The sequence below is a fragment of the Symsagittifera roscoffensis genome, chromosome 7, assembly GCF_963678635.1.
Source record: "Symsagittifera roscoffensis chromosome 7, txSymRosc1.1, whole genome shotgun sequence".
In the NCBI taxonomy this organism is placed as follows: Eukaryota; Metazoa; Xenacoelomorpha; order Acoela; family Convolutidae; genus Symsagittifera; species Symsagittifera roscoffensis.
In genome coordinates, this window is record NC_087068.1 from 35,495,131 (window position 1) to 35,522,394 (window position 27,264).

The 27,264-nt window shown below is 36.1% G+C and overlaps 1 protein-coding gene across 1 annotated transcript in view; it reads right to left on the reverse strand.

The window, feature by feature from the left end:
- Positions 1–1,999: 1,999 nt before the first annotated feature.
- Positions 2,000–27,264, reverse strand: part of LOC134850943 (C-terminal-binding protein 1-like) — a 226,242-nt gene continuing 200,977 nt past the window's right edge. Inside the window, exons 2-7 of the mRNA XM_063866772.1 lie at positions 8,116–8,358; positions 7,652–7,796; positions 7,371–7,577; positions 6,772–7,283; positions 3,972–4,149; positions 2,000–3,334 (exon numbers count right to left, since the gene is read on the reverse strand). Of these exons, the coding sequence (XP_063722842.1) occupies positions 2,895–3,334; positions 3,972–4,149; positions 6,772–7,283; positions 7,371–7,577; positions 7,652–7,796; positions 8,116–8,352 (1,719 nt within the window). The 5' untranslated portion in view covers positions 8,353–8,358 and the 3' untranslated portion in view covers positions 2,000–2,894. The remainder of the gene's footprint in view (positions 3,335–3,971; positions 4,150–6,771; positions 7,284–7,370; positions 7,578–7,651; positions 7,797–8,115; positions 8,359–27,264) is intronic.

A 27,264-nucleotide genomic window follows, 5' to 3' on the forward strand; every position in this document is an offset into this window, starting at 1 on the left:
ATGATTACTTTTATTTACGAGTTAGGTTAGAAATATTACACCAAACTCATTGCTAGTGTAATTATTGGACTATTTTTAGTGCGTTTTCACAAGTTTATGTATGTTGCTCATTGTTTAATCGCAAACAATTTCAGAGCGTTCGAAATTTCAAAATTAATTTATATTAAGAACTCAAGTAGCAAAACAGAGCAAATTAAATATTTTCAGTAACTCCCTAAAAACATAAAACTATTGCACATGTTTTCGTCTTGTTCATGGACACTTAAACAGTCACTTCGGTCACTCACACTAAAATTTCCACTAGTACCAGGTGCAATACACTTGCTTATACCAAAAGTAACACAGAAGCGAGGATTCTCTTTGCAAACACTAGCGGGAACACGACAAAAAGCAGCTCTAGAAAGTGCAAAAAAAATAGAACTAAGCCTCGAATTAGCAAAAAAAATCGGCTAGATCTAGAATTCGATCTGCGACCTACCGCAATCAAGAGATTTTGAGTCTCACGCAGTAACCACTCAGCGACGCACACTTGACCACCGACAAACACTAGTCACAAATAAAGCAGCTACAAATTCTAATAAAAATGCCAAAGCCATTCAGCAAATGTGGTACCAAGTACAAATAGACACAATTTTGCGAGTAATAATTGGGAATATAATAAACTGAAGGTATCCACGCTAACTTTGCATGTAACAAATCGCAAAACATAAAGCAACATAATGTGTAAATTATGAATTTCAAAAAATTGCGAGATAAATTGAGTTAGAAAATTTCTGAACTCGAGTTGATTTTGTCATGTTTAAAAGTATGAATGTCATGTTTAAAACATAGCTTTTTTCGGTTCATTTGATGAACTAAAATGCATCCACTCTGTTAACTTATTACTATTGGAAAGTCAAAGCACATGCTATCAAAAAGCTGTAAAGGTGCCCCAAAAGTTGCACCAATATTTGCGACTTAGATTAGAAAAAAATGAAGGTTCTTAATAACACACTAAATTGACGCTAGAGTAAATAAGCGGAATAGTATGAAGAAAGAGCTTTGCAATTTGCTTGCTTGTAATTCAACTGAATAAAGATTGCACGCGCTATACAACTAGATCTATCAATTGTATTGCGCGTGCGATACAACTAGATCTATCAAATTAAGATAGTTGTTAAAAAAACATGTCCAGCCATTGTAAAATCTGCCTCGTCGCAAACTTACCAAGCTGTAATAAAGCCTAAGCATACTCAATCCTAAATTTTTTAATTGACAAAAAAATTCAGTCCCCCTTCCCTTCCGAACACGCAAACTTTTTGCACTCGTCAACGGATGCAATAAGAGTCTACTAAGCCGATATAAAATACACCAAAATCTATCGAGCCGAAAAAAAAATCGAAAAAATGAAATTTAAACACCGAGTTGGTAAAATTACAACCAACATAAAAAACAGATTTAGAATAGGCCGTACATTTAAAAAGCTAACATGCTCAAAATATAATTTTTGCAACAGTTATTAAGATAGTTGTTAAAAAAACATGTCCAGCCAATGTAAAATCTGCCTCGTCGCAAAACTTACCATGCTGTAATAAAGCCTAAGCATACTACCTAAGCATACACCCAATCCTAATTTTTTTAATTGACAAAAAAATTCAGTCCCCCTACCCTTCCGAACACGCAAACTTATTGCACTCATCAACTGATGCAATAAGAGTCTACTAATCCGATATAAAATACACCGAAATCTATCGAGCCGGAAAAAAAATCGAAAAATTGAAATTTAAACACCGAGTTGGTAAAATTACAACCAACATAAAAAACAGATTTAGAATAGGCGGTACATTTAAAAAGCTAACATGCTCAAAATATAATTTTTGCAACAGACAGGCCCAGTAGATGAATGAGTTGAGGGTTCATGAGATGAGTTGTGTGAACAAAGCTACTTACGGGAAAAAGACTAGTAATCGATTGCAAGACCATCATCGCCAATCCTGAAGAGATGAATGAAAAGAGTAAATTTGAAAATCAACAGTTTTAATTTAATACAAGGTGATAATGTTGAATCACAGAACAGGTTTTACGCCATCAAAACAAAGATAGTCAGTCAACGGCAAAAAAAGTCGAACTGAACAAAAACTAAAGCAAAACAGATAGATCACTGAATCTTCTGAGTAGGCTTTAGAAATCCAAGCAACGAGAACAACTTGCCTCAACATTAGCTTGACATTTTGCTTTGTGTGGCTGTTTTTTTTAATAAGGTTAAATCGTCAGCAAAACATTTTTCCTCTTTCTTCAAAATGAAACCGTTCAGTTCAACTCGAGAAATAGTCTATCGCACTGTTTTATATTAGCATCATCAGAGTCACCATACAAATAGCTTCAGATATTCAGCTACGGTAAACCGACCAACACGTATTTTAGCCACAGTTAAATTTAGTTCATCTCTTCATCTACTGGCTAGATTGATATCTACACTCAAAAACGCCATAAGTCTCTTTTTCTCCTCGCGTTAAATCTCTCTAAAATCATCGAACTCAACAAATATACAATGTATGTATAAATAACGTATAAATAATAGTAAATTTAATTAACTAACAAAACACGCATCGACACTATCTCTGAGGATGATCATGCTAAGTTTTTCAATGAGCTGATTTTTAGTTACCGATCATCGACAAAATTTTATGTTTGAATCACATCAGAAAAAAAAGAAATATATATAGTTATGAATTAGACCTTGAGAAAGAAAACAATGAACAAATAACGTCTTAAACACAATTTGGATAAATCAGCAGTTCCACTTCAGTTCACATTTAGAAACAGATTTGCGGTTCCAGCAGCTGACTTAGATCGAGGTCACTTCCTCGCCCGAATCTCAGCAGCTTTTTCAGACACGCAATTCTCGTTCCACTTCACGCATCCCCATTGCTGGCCGTCTGCTGGGTTGCACCGACCACCACAGTCGTAGTGGAGTCCGCGCCAGCGCTGAGATTGGGAGGTGTGGGGTTGGAGGACAGCTTTGGACTTGCTCCTCTGGAAGCCCCGTTTCCGTTGGAGGCTGCCAAACTCTCCAACTGGGCGCCAGATACAGCCGGTGCAGCTGCGGGTATGTGTGTTGTTTGGACTTGCTGAGGTGGGAGGTTCTGTTTTGCGGATGCTGTTCCGTTCTGTGCGGCGGTGACTGGGGGAATGTTGCTGAGCTGCTCGGTGACGGCCATTAAATTGGACAGCGTGGATGGCACTTGAGTCGGTGTGGGTTGAGGAGACGCAATGGCAGGGGTAGTCCCTGCCACGTTCGGCTTCGAGATGGCCGGTGCAATTCCACTTAGCTGGTTTTGTAGAGCTGCTGCAACTAAACAGTCAACAAGATATACAACATTTCAAATTCAACTAAAAAGAAAACCTCTGATGATCGCCACAGGACAGTTGAATACTTTCTTGATAACCTTGAGAACAGTAGTAACAGGAAGCATCCAACAGAAGTTGGAAAATAGTCAAGGAATGCCAGGAAACAGAAACAAAAACTTCATTTGAACAATTTCAACTTTTGCATTTCAATGATATATATATATATATATATATATATATATATATGCTCTTCAAATTTCAAGAGTAATTTAGGGTGGACAATCTTTCGGATGAAATTAACCCAAGATGAGAAAACAGGATCATCATTTAAATTTTTAAATCTGCTGTGAAATCACAAAGCTAACAATCAGATTTCACAGCAGAATAAAAACTGGAAAATGATCACGTTTTTCGAGACCTTCACACTTTTGCTGTTCTATATTGGGTTTGCCTTCCTTTTCACTAAGAAAATGAACTGAACTTTAAAAAAGGAAACCTCAAATTGCAAAAAAATTAAGCTTTAGCTGACTTTTCCTGAAAAAAAAATCATTAGGACCTCTATTATAGTCTTCACTACGTTCATCGACTCTTAATAAATTGAATCCAGCAACCTATAGTACACCTTAAAATCTAGAGGTTACCTTGATAAGCAGCTAGGTTTTGGTTCGGGTATGCGTTGAATGTTCCATTGTTGAGAGCAGCGGCTGCAGCCAATGCATTGGCCCCTGTAAACTGATTGATAGCTGCCTGAGCTACCACTGACTGTTGTTGCTGTTGCTGGTGTTGATCATTGTACGAGTTGGATAACACCAGGAAATCCTTGAAAAAGCCTCAATTGCAACCACATATTTCATCAATATCTCAATTTATGACAAAAACAAGAAGCTAAAAATTGTTCATGAAATATGCAGATCAGATTTGGCTAACTTCATCATTGATCGATGCTCGTAAAGCAGGTGCTTTTAGAGCAGATTTAAGCCTCACTTTAAGCTCAAGATATCTCAAAAAATGAGCTCTGGCTGTGAGGCTCTTAAGATCTCGAGAGCTTCTCGTTAATCATCACATGAACTCGAAAAAATGAAAGAGAAAAGCATGGAAAGAGCAGTCATATACCGAGAAAAACTACTGATTTAAAAGAACATTTACGCATAATCAAATCAATAAATTACGAACAATTTGATCAATCGATTAGAAAAGAAAGCCTAGTCAAATAATAATTGAATGGAATCATCCAACAAACTCAATCCTCAGGGAAAAAACAGCGGTTAAAACGAGACAACCATGGTGCATAATAACAGCAAGAATAACCAAATTATGAGCAAGTGGCAATTTTTTGAAAAAACTTTTCAACCTATTCTATTTTGATTTTTGCAGTAAATCATAGAATAATAACATCCTTTAACTAACAAGTTTTAAACACAAAAACGAAGCTGCACAAAAAAAAATAAAAAATTGCCTTGAAAGCAAAACAAATTCATTATGTATATTCAACGCCCAATCTTGAGGCTATCTATCCAACCGTTGGAACTCAAGAAATCACGAAAACCGTGATGAAAAATTTAACCCAGAAGAGCAAGACAACAAACAAAGCCGGTTGCTATGCAAGGAGCACAGAAAGTTCCGACCACGAAAATTCAAAAAACAATTCTATTTTTTTGAAACTATGATGTTTTTTGTTCGTTCTGAACCAAAGCCTAGCAAGTAGGTCTTTTTATAGTAGGTGTAAAATATATATTTGAGAAGTAAAATATATATTTGACAAGTTGTTTTCAAAAATGAATAAAAAAAAGCAAAAAAACATCGGAACAATTTTAAGAACGCGCTGAAAGAAGCTTCAGCACAGGGGCGAAGTTGAGCTTCGCACCACTTGCGATACAAAAGTTATAAGATGAAAGCACCGTGAGGCTCAAAAATAAGCTAAAAAACTTCCATATAGTGTTTTCGAACTTTTTAGTTAGCAAATTTGAGAATATAAACCGACAGCCATGAAACTAACTCAGCCAAAAATTTTCGGCAAAAAAGGCATATCGTAAAAATTGAATGCAACGCCTACATAGAATCCAAAATAGCTAAATAAGTTGGAAATTCGGAAGTATAATTATACAATACAACCGTTTGAGTTCTAGAAATAGCTCGTACGGGTCTAGAACTAAACCCCTCAGGACAAAATACCCCATTGGACTAAATCTCACATACTTTAATTATTTTGGAAATATGATTGTATACAAACGCATTGAGATAAGATTTTTCTATTGATTCCATTTAAACATGCATTGGCATTTTGACATGACTTTTCAACAACTTTAAGACTCCAGCTTTCAAATGACTTAAATGGGGGTGCGGAATGGTATGAAAAGAAGTCCCCAATCCCTAGAAAACCATCTTGTTTATTGTGCCAAAGTATGCACAAGGGGGTACCAAAATTTTGTGTACTCAATTAGCAGAACGGTCTTCAAAGATGCTAGTGGTACCTCACCTCAAACTAAGGATGTAAAGAATCCAATACAAATGTCGACCAAATATTCCAATAGAAGTATATGCAGACTATGAAAGGGAATGATTTTCTTCCAGAAGACTTGACAGTTCTGCGGTAAGCGATACTTGGTGTTGGCCGCCAAAAAAAAAACATCAAAGTTTTGAACTCGTATGGGAACTGGTTTATCGATAGAATCTCAAAAAATGCTGGCCCAATATTTTCTACCAAATATACACTGTACATTGCGTTGTGGATGTAACAACTTTCTCCTGTATATATTCCCTTCTCCCGGATAAATGACAGGAAACGTATAAAGCTTTCTGCTCGAACTTCAAATGGCTTGCATCAATTCTGAGAGCAACAACTTCCGGACACAGAAATCAATGGTTGCTTCTTTGACTTCTCAAACGCCATTTCCAGAAAGATACTCGAAATTGATTACGCTATTCAGTATCGAGAGGACAATTTTTTTTTCAGAATTCTTTGGTTCAGAAGCTCTTGCACCACCTTTACATGTCAAACCATGGTATTACCAATTTTTCGTTTTATTTCCGTATTATAGTCCGGCTTGCTGATTTTATTCGCTCGGAATTAGACTAAATTTATCAAACCATTTTCTCTACACTCCACTGAAGAAAGGCTACCACGACTGCAAGGGCTTTAAACTGATACATGACTTGACCTCTTCCGATGATAGTGTGAAAACGTAATAAAAACAGTGGTTCCTACAATGCCAGAACCCTCAAAGTGACAAAGAAAGCAATATCCAAGCCCATATTTGGACAGAGTTTTTGTTATACAATCTGGAAAAAAAACATTATAACCGACAGTCAAAGAGAAAGTAAATAGAAAACAATTTGCGAATAGCTATTCTCAATAGCCCGCCACAAATTCAGAATTTGAGTAGAAACATTGATTTTGACCCATCTTAACAAACATGCTAAAATACAATCTAACACTTTGACCTTGTTGACGCAGTTTCTGAGGCCATCGGGAATTTTGGATGTGAGTCCTCGTAGCATTTCTTGTGCGGCTTCTCTGCGCACTTGAATACAACTTTTGTCACTGAACCAGGAGCAATTTGGCGTACAAATGACATTGGGGGCGTGGCTCAGCGGACTGTCGGTCAGACAGAAGGGCTCATTTTCCAAACAATCAAGAGCCACTCCTTTTAATACGCCGAGTTTCAATGCATTTGCCACAGCGTGTTCATCCAGCAAGCCACCACAAGCAGTGTTGACCAAAAACGCGCCTTTTTTCATGCGATGGAGAGCCGAATCGTTAATCAGGTGATGTGTATGTTCGTTCAGAGTGCAATGCAGTGATATACAGTCACTTTTAGATAGGATCTCGTCCAGGTTGTCAGTTCGTGTAATTCCCAGGCTTTTCTCAATCCCGTCCACCACATAAGGATCGTAGAAAATGACTTCAAAACCAAACATCTTCGCACGCAGTGCAACTGCAGTCCCCACGCGACCTGAAATCATTATTCTTTAGAAAACGATTGCCCGACATTAATTGTTTCTAAATCGATAAGATAAAATAATTTTAAACAGACTCTCACCTAATCCAATCAAACCGAGAACGGAATAGCGAATCCTTTGTGAACCCTGTGCTGCACTTTTGATGCTCTCAATACTGGGGAACTTCACTCCATCTTTAACTTTGGAAGCCAGCTCAAACGTTTTTCTGTACAAGTTCAAAATATTACATAATGTGCTGTCAGCTACTTCCTCTACTCCATAGCTGGGAATATTGCACACAGCGATACCTAAAACTCACAAACATTATAAATTTTTGAAATAACGGGGAAAACGCGAGATGAATTGAACCCATTGCTCTCACCTAGCTCGCCGGCTCCTTTAATGTCTATGTTATCAAAGCTGCTTCCAATTCTCACGATTATCTTCAGACATTTGAATTTTTGTAGATCTTCTTTGGTTAGGGTGATAGAATGCCAGACTAAAGCTCCAACAGCTTCATTCAAGACCTAGATATGAAAAAATGAGCTCACGTTTCCCGTTTTTGATTGAATGAAAAGTTCAGTTGATAGGCAATTTTGATAAACTTTGATAAATTGTTGACTAAATTAGGAATTAAGTTTTTTTATTTTATTGACCAAGAAGGTACAATAAGCACTAAACGCTAGGGCAAGTCCTCCAATTCTGTTGTTCACCATCAAAAAACCCATATGGTTTCACTAAAATAGCGAAATATTCATAATTGAAGTACTCTTTGGGCTTCAAAACTTAGATGTTGCGTTATGTAATCCAAATTACATATATCCATTTATCCGTCAACTCACTGACCTTCTGGTGGATTTCGGAAGTACTTGTGGCATCACAGAACGCGAGAACCGCGTTGTCTTTCAAAATGGGCATTTCTTGAGTACAGTCACGTCCATCGAGAAGAGCGACTATTGGTTTTTCGACTTTATCGGGCTTCTTTACAACAGATCCCATATTTTCCGCAAGCCTGTCAATTCGAGGACGCTTCGCAGCTGGGTTGTCTTTTCCTTGCATAAGGTTTTTGTCGAGGTTATCCATAACTCTGAAATCAGTTATTGGATTTTATAGGTTACAGAATGAGGAATATAGAACAATAGCATTACCAAACAAGCACAGCCGCTTAATCTACAAGTAGCACAAAATGATAATAAAAAATTAACACTCTAATTTCTAAATGAAAACATTTTCAAATATGTAAGTGTATGTCAGATATTCCATCTCCATGAAGTTTTTCCATAGGTTGCCACTGTTGGATCTTCTTTAATTAATAGTAGATAACCACTAAAAGACTTTATTACCCAATTATGGTGCTAGCAGACTACAAATACCCGTGACCCGAGATTAAGAGCGACAATAAGGACATTTACACTTTTAAAAGAATGTGCACGAGTTAAGGGTTAAAAGTACTGTGCAGTTTCGTCAGAAGATGATCGTGAATTTTACGCTTGGCTTGGTGAACTTCATCCAGAAGGTTGATGTCTGTGGTTTCTGAAATAAAATCGCATTTCTAACAGTTCGCTAATAATCCTTAGAAGTTGTTTTGCTTTTCTGTACGTAAGTATAATTTTGAAATTAATTTGGTCATCATGTAGCTTGTTCCATTTTTTTTTTCTTTTTTTATTAATCTTTTCTAGCCTAGGGTAATCAGAAGGTCAAAAACATCATAGTAACCGAGGTTACAGTCAGGAGTCCCTTCATCACGTATTCCAGTCAAAATCCTTGGAATTTTCTAGATATTGAATTGATAATGATAATAACCGTTCTATTGATTGATGCTGAGAATGCTTTTAACAGACTGAATCGTCAAACCGCCCTTCTTAACATGAGGCATATATGCCCAAAAATCAGCACTTATCTTATCAATACTTATCGGTTGCCAGCTAGACTCATTCTAGGCGAAGGAGAAGAAATTTTATCACAGGAAGACACCACTCAAGGAGATAATTTAGCGATGGCATTTTATGCGCTGAGCTTGAAAAAACTTATCAGTCTAAACAAAATTGGGTGTCATCAAGAGTGGTTCGCTGACGACGCCGGAGGCCTTGGGAAGCTAGTTCAACTCCGTGAAGAGTTTGATCTTATGACCAGTATCGGCCCCAAGCTTGGGTATTTTCCGGAACCGTCGAAATGTTGGTTAGTAATAAAAAGCGAGGGTCTCCGAGAGCAAGCCAAGCAGGTCTTTGAGAACACGAATATCAACATCACAAGCGAAGGACGTCCATACTTGGGAGCGGCAATAGGCAGCCAGAACTTCACCAACGACTATCTACGAAACAAAGTTGAAGATTGGTCGAATGAGTTGCCTTCGCTGGAAGCAGCGGCGAAAAAGGAGCCCCATCTTGCCTATGTTGCTCTCGTCAAGGTGATCCAGAGTCAGGGATTGCAATATATTGAATGATCAGATATTGAATAATGAGACGATGTCAATATTGAATTTTTAATATTGAGATATTGAAGGCTAGATATTGATATTAATATTGAATTTTTTGTAGATATTGAGAAAAACGGATTTTGTATCATTGCTTGAAACGTGACGTTTTAACACATACACATAAAACAAATGGTGATAAAAAGTTTCTGAAAATCAAGATAACTCAATGGACTGACTAAGTCAAACAGTCAAACAGTCAACTCAACTCACTCAAGCATTAAAATTAAACAAATTAAACAAAAAACAATTACATTGCAAAAAAAACTAAACAAATTTAATTATATATTTCGAAATTCAATATTGAATTTGATCTCTGGTATCTTAAAATAGTGATAATATTGAGATATTGAGCTTTTAGATATTGATATTGATATTGATATTGAAATTTCATCCTATTTGATATTGATATTGATATTGAATGGAAGATATTGATATTGAGCTCAATATATTGATATTGTATTGAAATCCCTGCCCAGAGTCGGTGGAATTTTATAATGAGGACTATTCCTGGTTCTGAACTGCACATGCAGTCATTTGAAGCCAAACTCAGGAACGTTATTTCTCTTTTAGTCGACAGAACTCTCAGTGATCTAGAACGGGACATCATGCATTGCCATGCTCAGCTGGTGGTTTAGGTCTGACAAATCCAACAGAATGTGCGTCTTGTTTCTACGAAAACTATGTTAAGCTGACAAACAAATTGAAAAACGCAATTATTGCTCAACAAAATCTTATTGACTACACGAATAGAACTGGACAAGCAGAAATTTCAAGATCGAACCGTAATTTATTAAATAGTTTCATATAAAGTTATGCCTGGATCGTCAGCTAGAAGTCGACTAGCATCGAAGCAGCAGGAGTGCTGCACCATATGTAACATGTCGAAAGGGGAGAACTGGATCTTATGCGAGAAGTGTCAGAGGTGAACACAAAATATTTTCATGGGATATTCGAAGGATGAGTTCAAGTTTTTGGAGTGAACAAATGTGACCTTTACATGAAACAGCTGTCTACAGAACCCTCCAATTGATGCAATTGATACAAAGGAATTGAGCAAGGATATCACGGAGCTCAAGGAGAGTGTGGAAAGTACTCGGACTATGGTGGAGGAAGTTCTCTCATGTAGACAGCCCCAGCAAACCGTAGCTAAGTATAGCGTTGTTGTTAAAACGAAAATTGATTATGACCATGAGTTAAGGTTCAGTGGTATACCTGAATATAAGGATGCGGAAAATGAAAGTACAGATAGGGTTGATCGTTCAAAAGTTTTTGAGCATGATGAAAAACTGATACGAAGTGCTTTTGAAAATTTGGGATTAAACTCAATTGAAATTTCATCTTTTCGGCGACTAGATCAGTAGAAAAAAATACTCGCACGCGCCCCCAACTTAAAAATGTACGAACCGGAGTATATGGGAAACAAATACTCGATTTTTATTTCGAAATCGTTAAATAAAGAAGAGCAAGCAAAAAGAGCAATCTTTATTAAAAAACGCAGAGAGCTATTTAACGGAGGAACAGCATGAACTGATATCAAGATACGAAAAGGCGTTTTATACTTGAAAAACAGGCTAATTGACATTTCCAACTGAATAAATGATTCAAAATTCGAATTTTCAGCTATGTGTTACAATATCCGGAGTTTGTTTAAATTATCAAGACGTTAAGAATTTTCAACCTTTTTAATAGCTAACCCATATGATTTTGTTTGCGCAGCAGAGACTTGGTTAATAAATGAACAAACGGATTCAGAGCTGTTTTTACCAGAATACCAATGTTTTCGCTCCAACCTTTAATCGCCATTGAAAACAAAAGCCCATGGTGGTACCATGATATGCGTTAAATCAAGCTATAACTCCCAACAAGCCTTTTTCGATTTTGACACAAACGGTTCTGCAGTTGCTTGTTACGTTAATATAAATCAAAAGAAAATTCTGATTGTATGTTGCTATAACCCTCCGGCAAATAGTAAATTTGCGTATACAAATGAAGACCTAACAAGAATTTTCAGTTAGGTAACATAAATCAGCTGACAAGAAATTGCAATGATATTATCATTTACGGCGACTTCAATTTTTCCACGATTAACTGGTGTAGCTTATCTTCAGAAAGTTTTTTGGAGCGAGAGTTTTTGAGCATAATCAAAGAAAACAACTTTCAACAAAAAAACGACTTTAATACAGCAGCAAGCGGTATATTAGATCTCATTTTGGTTAGCGATAACTTAGAGTCTGTAAATTTAAAGCAAATTACCAGCGACGAATGTCAAATCACCAAAATGTCAAATCACTACCCAATTCATCTTAGTTTTTCGGCTATAGGGCAGAACAATATAAAAAGATGTTATGTAAAAAGTGGTGTGTATAGTTTTTGTAGTAGAGACTATGAAAACTTAATGCGCCTTATTTCAACAAATCCGTTCAATTCCTTTTGCTGGTCAAACCCAAATTGCATTGTTGAAAATTGGTACCTTTGGCTGAATGTTTTTTCTGAATGAAACTATACCGAAAAGAACCCAGCATCGAGCTTCTCTGCCACCTTGGATAAGCCAGAGTACATCTCATCTAATTAAATGTCTTAAGACAGCAAGAAGAAGATAAAAAGATATGCATCCAAAGGTTCTGAAACTGAAATCAATGCTGTAAAAATGCTGTGGAAATGACAAGATAGAATATGAAGAAAATCTAGCAGCCGAGACATCAACTGGGAAGCTTTTTAAGTATTTCAGGGCCTTCAAAAAATCAAATATTCCCAGCCTTGTTTTTTTATAAAAATTAAAAAGCAGAAAACGACAGTGACAAAGCCCAACTATTTTCGAAGTTTTTTGCATCCAATTACGTACAATCTTCTGAATTTTATGAGTCCTTTCAAGATTGTTCAAAGAATCGCTTTCTAAGCAACCTAACATTCGGAGAAATTGAAATTGAAAGCATATGCGAAAAACTAAATATCAACAAAAGTAAAGGGCCCGATGAACTACCACCAGTACGTTTTCGGAAATGTAGTAAAACGATTTCCCATTCACTTTTTCAAATCTTTACTAAAATTCTACAAACTTTTTTCTTTCCAGACTTGTGGAAAAATGCAATAATCAGTCCGGTTTTCAAAAAGGGTAATAAAGCAGACCTAGAAAAATATAGACCTGTTTCTCTTTTATCTCTGCCCTCTAAAATTTTTGAAAGAGTTGTCTTCATTCGACTATATGATCATTACAATTAGACAAATCTCAATTCGGATTTCGAAAGAACCGGCCATTAATTCAACAACTCCTGACCTTTCTAAATGAAATATATAAAAAAATCGAAAATGGAGAAAAAACAGAAATTATTTTTACAGACTTTAGCAAACTTTCGACAGAGTTGATCACGGAATTTTGTTACGAAAATTGTTTTCAACATGAGTCAGGGGCAAACTTTTAAATATGATCAAGTCCTACCTTACCAACAGGCATCAGATTGTTCGAATAAATGGCAAAGAGTCTTCAAGAGAAAAAGTTACCAGTGGAGTGCCACAGGGTAGTATACTGGGGCCTTTGTTTTTTCTGGTCTTTATTAACGACCTACCAGATTACTGTGTAAATCTTAAAACTATGTAATTTGCAGACTATGCTAAATTCATCAGTTCTGGTCAGGCACAAGAGAAAATCCAAAGTGACCTAGATAATGTGTTTTATGGGACCATTGACAATAATATGCCCTTCATTTTGGACAAATGTACGTATCTAAAATTAGGAAAAAATGCAAATGATTTTTACTTCAACGGACTCAAGATCAAAAAAAAGACGTAAAAAAAGACCTCGGCTTGACAATATCAAGTAATTTAAACCGGAGTATCTACATAAACAATGCATGCAAGAAAGCAAACCGTGTATTTTTCATGATAAAACGGAATACAAACAATCTGAGTCGTACTGCAAAATTGAACCTTTATAAATCTATGGTAGTCCCAAATTTAACATACGCCAACCCCGCTATGGATTAAGCAAATATGTCAAAAATGAACTTGAGACTATTCAAAAAAGAGTCGTCAAATGGATTTTTCCTGGAACATTGGCATACAAAGAAAAGATCGCTCAATTGCAAATTTTACCGCTTCCTATGTATAGGAAGATACGACGGTATGCATGTAAATGTGCCCATACTAACAGAGTCTTCTTGCGGTGTAATGTTTCAGCTGAAACGGCCTAAACGCCTGGAAGCTGAACAAAATTTCTTGTATCAAACTTGCAGACTGGTCAATACTTCAAAGAGTTGTCTTCATTCGACTATATGATCATTACAAAAAGATTTTTAACAAATCTCAATTCGGATTTCGAAAGAACCGGCCAACAATTCAACAACTTCTGACCTTTCTAAATGAAACATTTAAAAGAATCGAAAATGGAGAAGAAAGGGAAATTATTTTTACAGACTTAAGCAAATTTTCGACAGATTTGATCACGGAATTTTGTTACGAAAATTGATTTCAACATGAGTCAGGGGCAAACTTTTAAAACTGATCAAGTCCTGCCTTACCAATAGGCGTCAGATTGTTCGAATAAATGGCAAAGAGTCTTCAAGAGAAAAAGTTACCAGTGGAGTGCCACAGGGTAGCATACTGGGTCCTTTGTTTTTTCTGGTCTTTATTAACGACCTACCAGATTACTGTGTAAATCTTAAAACTATGTTATTTGCAGACGATACTAAATTCATCAGTTCTGGTCAGGCACAAAAACAAATCAGAAGTGACCCAAATAATGTGTTTAATTGGACCATTGACAATAATATGCCCTTCATTTTAGTTAAATGTACGTATCTAAAATTAGGAAAAAATGCAAATTATTTAACTTCAACGAAAATGATTTTTCTTCAAATAATTTCAAGATCAAAGAAATAGACGTAAAAAAAAGACCTCGGCTTGACAATATCAAGTGATTTAAACTGGAGTATCCACAAAAACAATGCATGCAAGAAAGCAAACCGTGTATTTTTCATGATAAAACGGAGTACAAACAATCTGAGTCGTACTGCAAAATTGAACCTTTATAAATCTATTGTAGTCCCAAATTTAACATACGCCAACCCCTGCTATGGATTAAGCAAATATGTCACAAATGAACTTGAGACTATTCAAAAAAGAATCGTCAAATGGGTTTTTCCTGGAACATTGGCATAAAAAGAAAAAATTGCTCAGTTGCAAATTTTACCGCTTCCTATGTATATACAGATAAATAATGTTTTGCTACTTTCAAAAATCCGATTAGGAAGATACGACGATATGCATGTAAATGTGCCCATACTAACAGAGTCTTCTCGCGGTGTAAGGTTTCAGCTGAAACGGCCTAAACGCCTGAAAGCTGAACAAAATTTCTTTTATCAAACTTGCAGACTGGTCAATACTTCGAAGAGTTGTCTTCATTCGACTATATGATCATTACAATAAGATTTTTAACAAATCTCCATTCGGATTTCGAAAGAACCGGCCAACAATTCAACAACTCCTGACATTTCTAAATGAAACATATAAAGGAATCGAAAATGGAGAAGAAATGGAAATCTTTTTTACAGACTTTAGCAAATTTTCGACAGAGTTGATCACGGATTTTTGTTCCAAAAATTGTTTTCAACATGAGTCAGGGGCAAACTTTTAAAACTGATCAAGTCCTACGTTACCAATAGGCATCAGATCGTTCGAATAAATGGCAAAGAGTTTTCAAGAGAAAAAGTTACCAGTGGAGTGCCACAGGGTAGCATACTGGGTCCTTTGTTTTTTTCTGGTCTTTATTAACGACCTACCAGATTACTGTGTAAAATTTAAAACTATGTTATTTGCAGACGATGCTAAATTCATCAGTTCTGGTCACGCGCAAGAGCAAATCCAAAGTGACCTAAATAATGTGTTTAATTGGACCATTGACAATAATATGCCCTTCATTTTAGACAAATGTACGTATCTAAAATTCGGAAAAAATGCAAATTATTTTCACTTCAACGGACTCAAGATCAAAGAAATAGACATAAAAAGAGACCTCGGCTTGACAATATCAAGTGATTTAAACTGGAGTATCCACATAAACAATGCATGCAAGAAAGCAAACCGTGTATTTTTCATGATAAAACGGAATACAAACAATCTGAGTCGTACTGCAAAATTGAACCTTTATAAATCTATGGTAGTCCCAAATTTAACATACGCCAAACCCTGCTATGGATTAAGCAATTATGTCACTAATGAACTTGAGACTTTTCAAAAAAGAGTCGTCAAATGGATTTTTCCTGGAACATTCATACAACGAAAAAATTGCTCAATTGCAAATTTTACCGCTTCCTAATTATATACAGATAAATAATGTTTTGCTACTTTCAAAAATCGGATTAGGAAGAAACGACGATATGCATGTAAATTTGCCCATACTAACAGAGTCTTCTCGCGGTGTAAGGTTTCAGCTGAAACGGCCTAAACGCCTGAAAGCTGAACAAAATTTCTTTTATCAAACTTGCAGACTGGTCAATACTTCAAAGAGTTGTCTTCATTCGACTATATGATCATTACAATAAGATTTTTAACAAATCTCAATTCAGATTTCGAAAAAACCGGCCAACAATTCAACAACTCCTGACCTTTCTAAATGAAACATATAAAGGAATCGAAAATGGAGAAGAAATGGAAATCATTTTTACACACTTTAGCAAACTTTCGACAGAGTTGATCACGGATTTTTGTTACAAAAATTGTTTTCAACATGAGTCAGGGGCAAACTTTTAAAACTGATCAAGTCCTACGTTACCAATAGGCATCAGATTGTTCGAATAAACGGCAAAGAGTTTTCAAGAGAAAAAGTTACCAGTGGAGTGCCACAGGGTAGCATACTGGGTCCTTTGTTTTTTCTGGTCTTTATTAACGATCTACCAGATTACTGTGTAAATCTTAAAACTATATTATTTGCAGACGATGCTAAGTTCATCAGTTCTGGTCAGGCACAAGAGCAAATCCAAAGTGACCTAAATAATGTGTTTAATTGGACCATTGACAATAATATGCCCTTCATTTTAGACAAATGTACGTATCTAAAATTAGGAAAAAATGCAAATGATTTTCACTTCAACGGACTCAAGATCAAAGAAATAGACATAAAAAGAGACCTCGGCTTGACAATATCAAGTGATTTAAACTGGAGTATCCACATAAACAATGCATGCAAGAAAGCAAACCGTGTATTTCTCATGATAAAACGGAATACAAACAATCTGAGTCGTACTGCAAAATTGAAGCTTTATATTTCTATGGTAGTCCCAAATTTAACATACGCCAACCCCTGCTATGGATTAAGCAAATTTGTCACAATTGAACTTGAGACTATTCAAAAAAGAGTCGTCAAATGGATTTTTCCTGGAACATTGGCATACAAAGAAAAAATTGCTCAATTGCAAATTTTACCGCTTCCTATGTATATACAGATAAATAATATTTGCTACTTTCAAAAATCGGATAAAGAAGATACGACGATATGCATGTAAATGGGCCCATACTAACAGAGTCTTCTCGCTGTGTAATATTTCAGCTGAAACGGCCTAAACGCCTGAAAGCTGAACGAAATTTCTTGTATCAAACTTGCAGACTGGTCAAAACTTCAAAGATAGACGTGAGGATTTATTGTGGTCTCAAACAGCTACTACTGAGGAAATTCTGGTAGAAATTTGGAAAATATAGTGAAGTTGACAAGTGCAAGTGGAAAATTGGGTGCGATTGTGCGGCAAACAACTGCCGCAGCAAGACGTACATATGACGATACAATGAAGGGGCCAGGACCCCATGTGGAAACACAGAAGCCATCCTACTACTACTATTATTACAACTAAACATGCAAAAGAAGCCCTCGAAATTGTGTATTCCCGAAGTGAGAATGAAATGAAGCGCACGCTAGACCTGCTACAGCCAAAAGGAACATCCGCATGGCTGACTTGTCTGCCACCTAGGGAGCAGAATTTTTACATGAACAGTGATGAGTTCCGGGATGCACTGTGTCTCCGATATGGATGGCACCTGAAAGGAATGGCTCAAACTCTTCTCGCGGTGTAAGGTTTCAGCTGAAACGGCCTAAACGCCTGAAAGCTGAACAAAATTTCTTTTATCAAACTTGCAGACTGGTCAATACTTCAAAGAGTTGTCTTCATTCGACTATATGATCATTACAATAAGATTTTTAACAAATCTCAATTCAGATTTTGAAAGAACCGGCCAACAATTCAACAACTCCTGACCTTTCTAAATAAAACATATAAAGGAATCGAAAATGGAGAAGAAATGGAAATCATTTTTACAGACTTTAGCAAACTTTCGACAGAGTTGATCACGGATTTTTGTTACAAAAATTGTTTTCATCATGAGTCAGGGGCAAACTTTTAAAACTGATCAAGTCCTACGTTACCAATAGGCATCAGATTGTTCGAATAAATGGCAAAGAGTTTTCAAGAGAAAAAGTTACCAGCGGAGTGCCACAGGGTAGCATACTGGGTCCTTTGTTTTTTCTGGTCTTTATTAACGACCTACCAGATTACTGTGTAAATCTTAAAATTATATTATTTGCAGACGATGCTAAATTCATCAGTCCTGGTCAGGCACAAGAGCAAATCCAAAGTGACCTAAATAATGTGTTTAATTGGACCATTGACAATAATATGCCCTTCATTTTAGACAAATGTACGTATCTAAAATTAGGAAAAAATGCAAATGATTTTCTCTTCAACGGCCTCAAGATCAAAGAAATAGACATAAAAAAAGACCTCGGCTTGACAATATCAAATGATTTAAACTGGAGTATCCACATAAACAATGCATGCAAGAAAGCAAACCGTGTATTTTTCATGATAAAACGGAATACAAACAATCTGAGTCGTACTGCAAAATTGAACCTTTATAAATCAATGGTAGTCCCAAATTTAACATACGCCAACCCCTGCTATGGATTAAGCAAATATGTCACAAATGAACTTGAGACTATTCAAAAAAGAGTCGTCAAATGGATTTTTCCTGGAACATTGGCATACAAAGAAAAAATTGCTCAATTGCAAATTTTACCGCTTCCTATGTATAAACAGATAAATAATATTTGCTACTTTCAAAAATCGGAAAAGGAAGATACGACGATATGCATGTAAATGTGCCCATACTAACAGAGTCTTCTCGCGGTGTAATGTTTCAGCTGAAACGGCCTAAACGCCTGAAAGCTGAACGAAATTTCTTGTATCAAACTTGCAGACTGGTCAATACTTCAAAGATAGACGTGAGGGTTTTTTGTGGTCTCAAACAGCTACTACTGAGGAAATTCTGGTAGAAATTTGGAAAATATAGTGAAGTTGACCAGTGCAAGTGGAAAATTGGGTGCGATTGTGCGGCGAACAACTGCCGCAGCAAGACGTACATATGACGATACAATGAAGGGGCCAGAACCCCATGTGGAAACACAGAAGCCATCCTACTACTACTACTATTACAACTAAACATGCAAAAGAAGCCCTCGAAATTGTGTATTCCCGAAGTGAGAATGAAATGAAGCGCACGCTAGACCTGCTACAGCCAAAAGGAACATCCGCATGGCTGACTTGTCTGCCACCTAGGGAGCAGAATTTTTACATGAACAGTGATGAGTTCCGGGATGCACTGTGTCTCCGATATGGATGGCACCTGAAAGGAATGGCTCAAACTTGTGAGTGTGGCGCGGCAAATAATATCGACCATGCCTTGATTTATAAGTTGGGTGGTTTCGTCATAATGCGTCACAACGCTGTCCGCAATCTGGAAGACAATGCAAGACTGGATATTTCTTGTCAAGGTTTTTGGGCGCCGCTGCAGAAAATGTTTCCTGACGTCCGTTACACACACTCGAACGCTCCAAGTAATAGGAACCGAAAACTGAAGCCACTCCTAGAGACTCATGAGAATCGGAAAAAAGTCAAATACAACGACCGCTATCTGCAGGTAGAGCATGCCTCTTTTACCCCCTTGATTTTTGCGACCAACGGCGCCATGGGTGAGGAGGCAGAGCCATATCATGCTCTACTGGCGGAAAAATTGAGTGAGAAGCTGAACTGTGCGTATGCAGACACTAAGAACTATATCCGGAAGAAGCTCTCCTTCACCATCCTGAAAACTGCCTTGATAGCCTTGAGAGGACACCGGAAGAAACAGCAAAACACGTCCTGTAGTACCCGAGACACCGACATAAACATTTTGTGCCACAATCAATAAACATTCCTCATCGAATATCATTCCAGCATAGATTGTACACTTTCAGTATTTCTCTATATTTTATACCGATGGTTAAATCAAAACCCTTCGCTTTGATTGAAAATGATAAAAAAAGATGACAAGTGTTGATGTCCTTACAATTAAAATCATTACGGGTTACGGGCAACCTTTTTTATCGATTGTCGCTGTTCAACCTGTAGATCTTAATGCTCATACTTGTATTTCTGCCGCCTATATCAGGAATAAAGTCTTTCAGTAGTAGTAGTAGTAGTAGTAGTAGTAGTAGTAGTAGTAGTAGTAGTAGTAGTAGTAGTAGTAGTAGTAGTAGTAGTAGTAGTAGTAGTAGTAGTAGTAGTTTCTTCAATAAGAACACGCAACTCGACACGAGAACATTCAATTTACAAGTGTTACAAATAAAAAACTTCGTCGAAAATTATTTTGTCATTTATTGTTCCGAGTACGCAAGCGGCGTTCGCAATCTGTATTGCCACGGAGATTCTCTGTTCCAAAAAGCTACCTGCTCTGGGTTCCTCAGTGCATGTGCTTAGGTTCTTACAAAGCTTGCTCAAAAAAATTTCTGTGCTGGGGCCGATTTGATACTGATTTTAAGAAAAAAAATTTCGATGTATTGCCCATTAAATCTTCCGACAAAACATATTAAAAATTTACGCACCTCACATATTAAAAAAATATTAAAAATTTACGCAATTTACAGGTTACATAACCAGTTGATCTTTTTGCAGTACCTTATGATGAAGGCAATGGATTTTGTGTTATAGAAATAAAAACTTATGTTAAAAAATTACTACAAATTTTGCATTACCAACATTTTACAGAAATCGAAAATGGCACTGATAGTTTGATCTTGAAAGTAGAAAAAGATACCAATAACACACTACTCAAAATGAAAAAACAAGAGCTCATAAGTAATAAAATTAATTCAAAACTCAGAACTACCGGAGCTCAGCCCGCTGGGTTATACGATTTGGCTAAAGTACATAGGAATGAAATAACACTCCGTCCAGTTCTATCAATTCCTGGTAGTAATTATTATATACATCCATGTTAGACGCTCGAGAAAAACTCGAAATTCTAAAACTCGACAAAGAACAATTTATTTCACTAGACGTTAAGAGTTTGTACATGTTTGTATGGGAAGCAAGTGAAATTGCCTTACGTAAATTGTATACAACTGATTGCGCACCAGATATTGAGCGTTGAACTCTTGCAATGCAAGGATAGGCTAGCCATGGGTGCATCCCTGGCAGTAATTGTGGCTAATAATTGGATGCAATCGTTCAAAGGATTAATTAAAGATGAAAACGATGGCATAAAGCAAGTAACAAAAAATCATCTGAAAAATCCAAATTGCAGCAAAAACTTTGTTTAGAACAATAAGGGTGTTGAATGTGAAAAATTTGAAAGTTGTTTTCTTGCTAAGTGTCAAAAATTCAGTAACGACGAATATCAAAAAATGGGTGATTTTTTATGGTACTGTGAGTTCTGTCGTAGTTTACCAGACTTTTCAACTTGTAGTAGGGAAAGAAAAGTTTTCGAAAGATACTTAGACGACAAAATTTGTTCAGTAAAAGGGGACCCAAACACGTTACTTAATAAAGTGAACTCGTTGGATAAGAACAATTTACTACAGAAAAAGTCAACGAGAAAGGTAACTTGCTTTTTTGGACATGAATATTGTAGTAAATAAACAAAGGTTGATCCAGTGAAAATTTTATCGAAAAAAGAATGATACTTAAGCCATTTTGAAGTTTCATAGATGCGCACCCCTCCATCACAAAAAAACAGTGTCGAAGGAAATAATATATAGTTTGATTAGATCTAGCACTAACTGGAACAATTTCGACGAAACGTTACAATCCAACGAGAAAATTTAGAAGAAAATTTAGTACCCAGAATCCTGGACATCAAAAACTGTTAATAGTACGTTGGGAAAACGAAACATCAAAAACTTCACAGAAACCGAAAATTGAAAGTAGTCGCGAGAAAATTGACAAACCGACGTTTTTTCTACAATATCGAGGAAACTTAAGATCAAGCACGGTATTGGTCATTTTCACAATGCGCAAAATGAAAGCTTGCCTGCCGTCGCTTAAGTCAACTTTTGATTGCAACCTGAAGACTCAAGTGGTTTATTAAAAAAATGTAGTGGATGTAGTTCCAGCTATGCCGGGCAAACGTGCCGACATCTAAACACACAGATAACACAGCATCAAAAGACTGATTCGACAGTACGACTGCATGTCGCAGGATGTTGTGGACAATCTAAGGCTTCTGAATGGCGATTAATTGGCAAAAGCAAAGACGCTGAGATATTATTAAAATTGGAGGCCCTCTGTATAAGTAAACGCAAGCCGCAACTGAACACTCGCGACAAGTACAGGAGCCGAGAGCTCACACTAAAAAATTAGTCTGACATTAGGCATGTCAGCTTGTTTCAAAGATAGTTTTTTCGAATTAAAATTTACAGAATGACTAAATAAAATAAATTAACCCTAGAAATAATTTTAAAAAGGTGAGAAAATTGGGAAAACATTTTCGGACGTTTTGGAGAACAAAACATTTCCAAAAACGAAATTTCCAAAAAATAGTTTTACTGATTAAGTAAAATTCTTAGGTACTCATAAACTTTAATATTAGTCATTCTAACTCTAAAAATCTTTTTAACCGTAAATTTATTTATTTTATTTGTATATACCCGATAATGTAGTTATGGCGAAAACGTTCGTGTTTTAATCAAAGTTTGGTTGACTTATAACTATTTTAAGCAAAATATATTAACCTTTCATTAAATATGTGTAAAATAATATCAAGTATTTCGAGTTTGTAGGAATTTGTGACATCGAGATTTGATGTGTGAAGATTGCGTGAAGTGATTCTTTATCGTCAAGGTTAAGATAACTTAGGTTATGATGGCATAAGTTCATCATTTTAGTGTTAATTGATTGTGCAAATCAATCAACTGGGAAAGTTCTGGAAGGAGTTCAGTTTTGTTTACATTGCTTGAATTGTATGCGATATTTAAAATGGCGACTCTTTCAGTTTTATTGGATGCAATTCTGAATTCAAACCATAAAATATCATTTTTTTTTAAATCGAGCGCAATGTCAAGGCTCGATTGAAAATTTGTACACGATGCAGATGATTGGCTCGAGCACAAAAACGAAACATACCTCACAGTCAAAACATACCAAGTTTTGGTCGAGGATGTGCGGAAACATAGAGTGAGCACTTGTGCACGGGCATATATACAGAAGGTTCTAAAACCTCAACTCAACTACATATCGTGTGCTTTAATGGAATACTGATATTCAAAACCATTGCTATTTTCAAATATCCCATTGACAGGATTTTTTGGAAAAGAATATCACAGTTGCGAACGACAAGGAGTAAACTTTCAGCTTTAGCAAACTATTTATATTCTACAGAGCTGATTTAAATTATCCGGACAAAACGAACAAAAATTCAATTTTTAAACCATTTTTCTCAAATTGTGTTGAGATTAGACTAAAAAATGAAGAGAGAAAAAGTAGCTTTAAGTTTCCTTAGAATTATATTGTGCAATTTTTTCTTCGGAATTCCCCGCATTTAAGAAAAGTGAAAACAAATCGATTATAATGGATTTTTGAGGTCTAAAATGTTGTGAACGTAATCGATTCCCATTTTACGCTCTGACAACAAAATTGGGCTAAAAATGGATTTAAATCCATTTTTCTCGCAATAACAAGTGCATTATAATTCATTTGAAATCCATTATAATGGATTATATAATAAGAAGAAAATCACATTAAAATCGATTTTTTCAACTTTATTTTTGTTTCGTGTCGTGCAAACTATTGCAAGAATTTCTTCATTTATCACATGAGTTGTGCGGAAACTTTGCAAAGCGAGTGTACGGGCTAATCCGTTTTTAAACCTAAACCTAATTTGCAAAAAAGTTCTGTTAAGCTCCTCCCCCTCCCCTAACGATTGCCCCTTTGCTCCGCCCCCAACCTAAAACACCGTCCCAACCACCCCCGCACCTCATCTTAACCACACCCCCCTTCGCACCTGTTACACCCCCCTAATGTTTGCCAGGGGGGAAATGGAAGGCGGGTTCAGTCAAGTTCCAACGTTGGGGTGTGGGGCTTGTAAAGGGGCATAGGCGTGGGGGGGGGGGTAAGGGAAAGGGGAATTAGTCCACTTCCAACGTTGGGGGGCTTGTAAAGCGGCAAAGGCTGTGGGGGGGGGGGGGGGGGGGGGTAATGGAAGAGGGAATTAGTCCACTTCCAACTTTGTCACCCCTCCACCAAAATTTCTAATGGTTTAAGAAAACTCATGAAAGGAACAAAAATTCAGTTACAGTTATTGAGTAACATAAAAAATTAACAAAACTACCAAAGTTAGGCAGAAAAAAACTGAACAACATGTAAACAACTGTAGTTTAAAATCCAGAAAAAACTTTACGTGCGGTGAAAATCGCATCTGAGTGAAAGGGAAAAAAATCGATTATAATTTACTTTCATTGTCAGTATCCACAAAAGAGAAAAAAATTGATTATAGTGGATGAAAAAGGATTTTTTTGCCTCGAAAAATTTTACTAATATAATCCAATTTTAATTAAATAAAATCGACTTATTTTCACTTTTGTGGACACTGTCAAGGAAACTCAATTATAATCGGTTTTTATTCATGGAACTCCAATGCGGGTCCGCTGAAACGAATTTGTGATGTGATGAGAAAAAAAATACCAAAAGAAGCTCATTACACAGCCCAACAAAACTCTACGAGGGTTAAACCTCCAAAAATCTGTATAATTAAAAATATTTTCACTTGATAGTCAAGAAACGTGATTTTTACTATATAAAACCCAAAATCTTTTCTTAAAAACAGTTTTTAAACAGTTTACTCAAACTTTGGGAGACTTAATTATTTGAAAACTTTGTTGGGCTGTATATTAGGCTTATTTTGATATATAATCCTCATCAATTAACAAAGTAGTTTCAGCGTAACTTTTGAATAATGGAAAAAAGCTAAAATGACCCGCTTCTGGGGTAAAATTTTGGTTGAGACTCGCATTGGAGTTCCATGAATAAAATCGATTATAACTGAGGATCCTTGTCAGTGTCCACAAAAGTGATAACAAATCGATTATAATCAAATAGATGCGAACTTTAACGCACATAAAGTCTTTTCTACGTTTTAAATTAAAGTTGGTTTCGTTGGTTTCTTAAGTTGGTGACGTTGGTTCAACTTAATTTTTTTCTGCCTAATTTTGATTTTTTTGTTACTTTTTGCTTTTTTATGTTCCTTAAAACTGAATTTTGTTCTTTTCAACAAATTTGTTAAATTATTAGAAACTTTAGGGGGGTGGGGTAAAGTTGGAGGTGGACTAATCCCCTTACATTAACCCCCAATCGTTTGCCTATTTACAACAACCCCCTCGCCGGGGGTTCAGTGGGGGAGAGGGGGGGTGGGGCGGCCGTTTGGGGTCAGGTTGGGGAGGGGTTCTGTGGGGGAGGGGGTAGGGTTCAGGTGGGAGAGGGGGTGAGTTAATGTTAGCAAACATTAAGGGGATTGAAGGGGAGCAAACGGGCAAACGTTAAGGGGACAGAGCTTAACGGAATCTTTTTGCAATTTGAGTTTAGGTTTAGAAATGGATTAGGCCGTACACTCGCTTTGCAAAGTTTCCGCAAAACTCACTTAATATATGCAGAAACTTTTGCAAAATTTTGCACGACACGCGAAACAAAAAACAAAGTAGAAAAAAAATTTTAAATGTGATTTCCTACCTACTATAAAATCCATTATAATGGATTTCAAATGAAATATAATGCATTTTGTTTTTGCGAGATGAAATGAATTTAAATCCATTTTTAGCCCAATATTGTTGTCTGAACGTAACATGGGAATCCATTATATTTACAACAGTTCAGACCACAAAAATCCATAATAATCGATTTCACTTTTCTTAAATGCGGGTAATTTTTGATTATTTGAAAAAAGCCGAAATGACCCATTTTTGAGGTTAAGTTTTGGTTAAGATATTCGGATTGCACCATATCAATTTTGATGAAATTCTAAGCAACTTTTGTTTTCTTCACGTTTTTTCTAATTTTAACACAACTTGAGAAAAACATGTTAAAAAATTAAAAATTTTATTTTTTTCCGGATAATTTCAATCAGCACTGTAATTTCTAAAACATATTAATTGCAATCATCATTTTAAAATCTAAGTCAATGTCAATAGTAACTTGCTACAAAAATGAGGTTAAATTTTCATTAATTTTTTGTAAAACAAAAGTTCCATCACTCAGAAGGTGGAATCCCTCATACCCGAAGGACCGAATGCGCAAAAATAAAAATCAGCCAAGTAATCTAAAATTTGGAAAGAAAGTAAAAACATCCAGGGACTGAATGTTGATATTGGCCGAACATACAAACGGCAGATATATGAAAAACTTTCAAATTGCCACTGACAGACGCCGAATTGGAACAACTTTCAAGGGTTTCATTATGAAAGAAGCAAAATATTGCTTCATTTAATTCATTTTAATGGCAATTGCTTCTGTTTAAAAATTGACTTTCATCTAATTTTGTTTTCGGTCCTTTGCCCACAAGTTTTTTTTGCCAATTCGGTCCTTCGCGCATAACAATATCCCCCGATTCATAATATAATTTTAAAATCTGGGTAAATTACCTCACTGACTGTTCGCTGTCAACAATATTCAGGGCAAGCTGAAGTTTTGATTCAATGAAACTAGCAAAAAATTCTCAAAAATTGAAGCAATAAGAAGAATTTTTGTTTTCTATAACTTAGAACCATAACAGCAATTATCTCAAAACATCAAGATATGCTTGTCAAAATTATGCCTGTAATAGCTCCACTACTTTTCATTTTGTTAATATTTATCTCAATATTGGATTATTTCATGTTTTATTTATAAAATGTGGGGGCATCAGAAAAACAGCACAAATCATTTTTGGTCGGTCTGAAATAATTCGCAAATAGTAAAATTGTCAATTTTCTGACTTGAAAACCCTAATCTCTACCAAACCCTCGATTTCAAATTCACACATATGTTTCTCAGAAAGCTTGTTCCAAAATTTGTATGTTCCTTGAGCTTTGTCCGACTCAGAACATTAGCCATCAGTGGAAAAATAGTCTTACTTTTTTTTTACAAATCATTCATTATGGTCTTCATTTGATAAAATTCTGATGGTACCTACTGCTGTTCATTGTCTCACAGATACGTAAAAATGTTCAGCTTATAACACATCACAATAAAATTGGT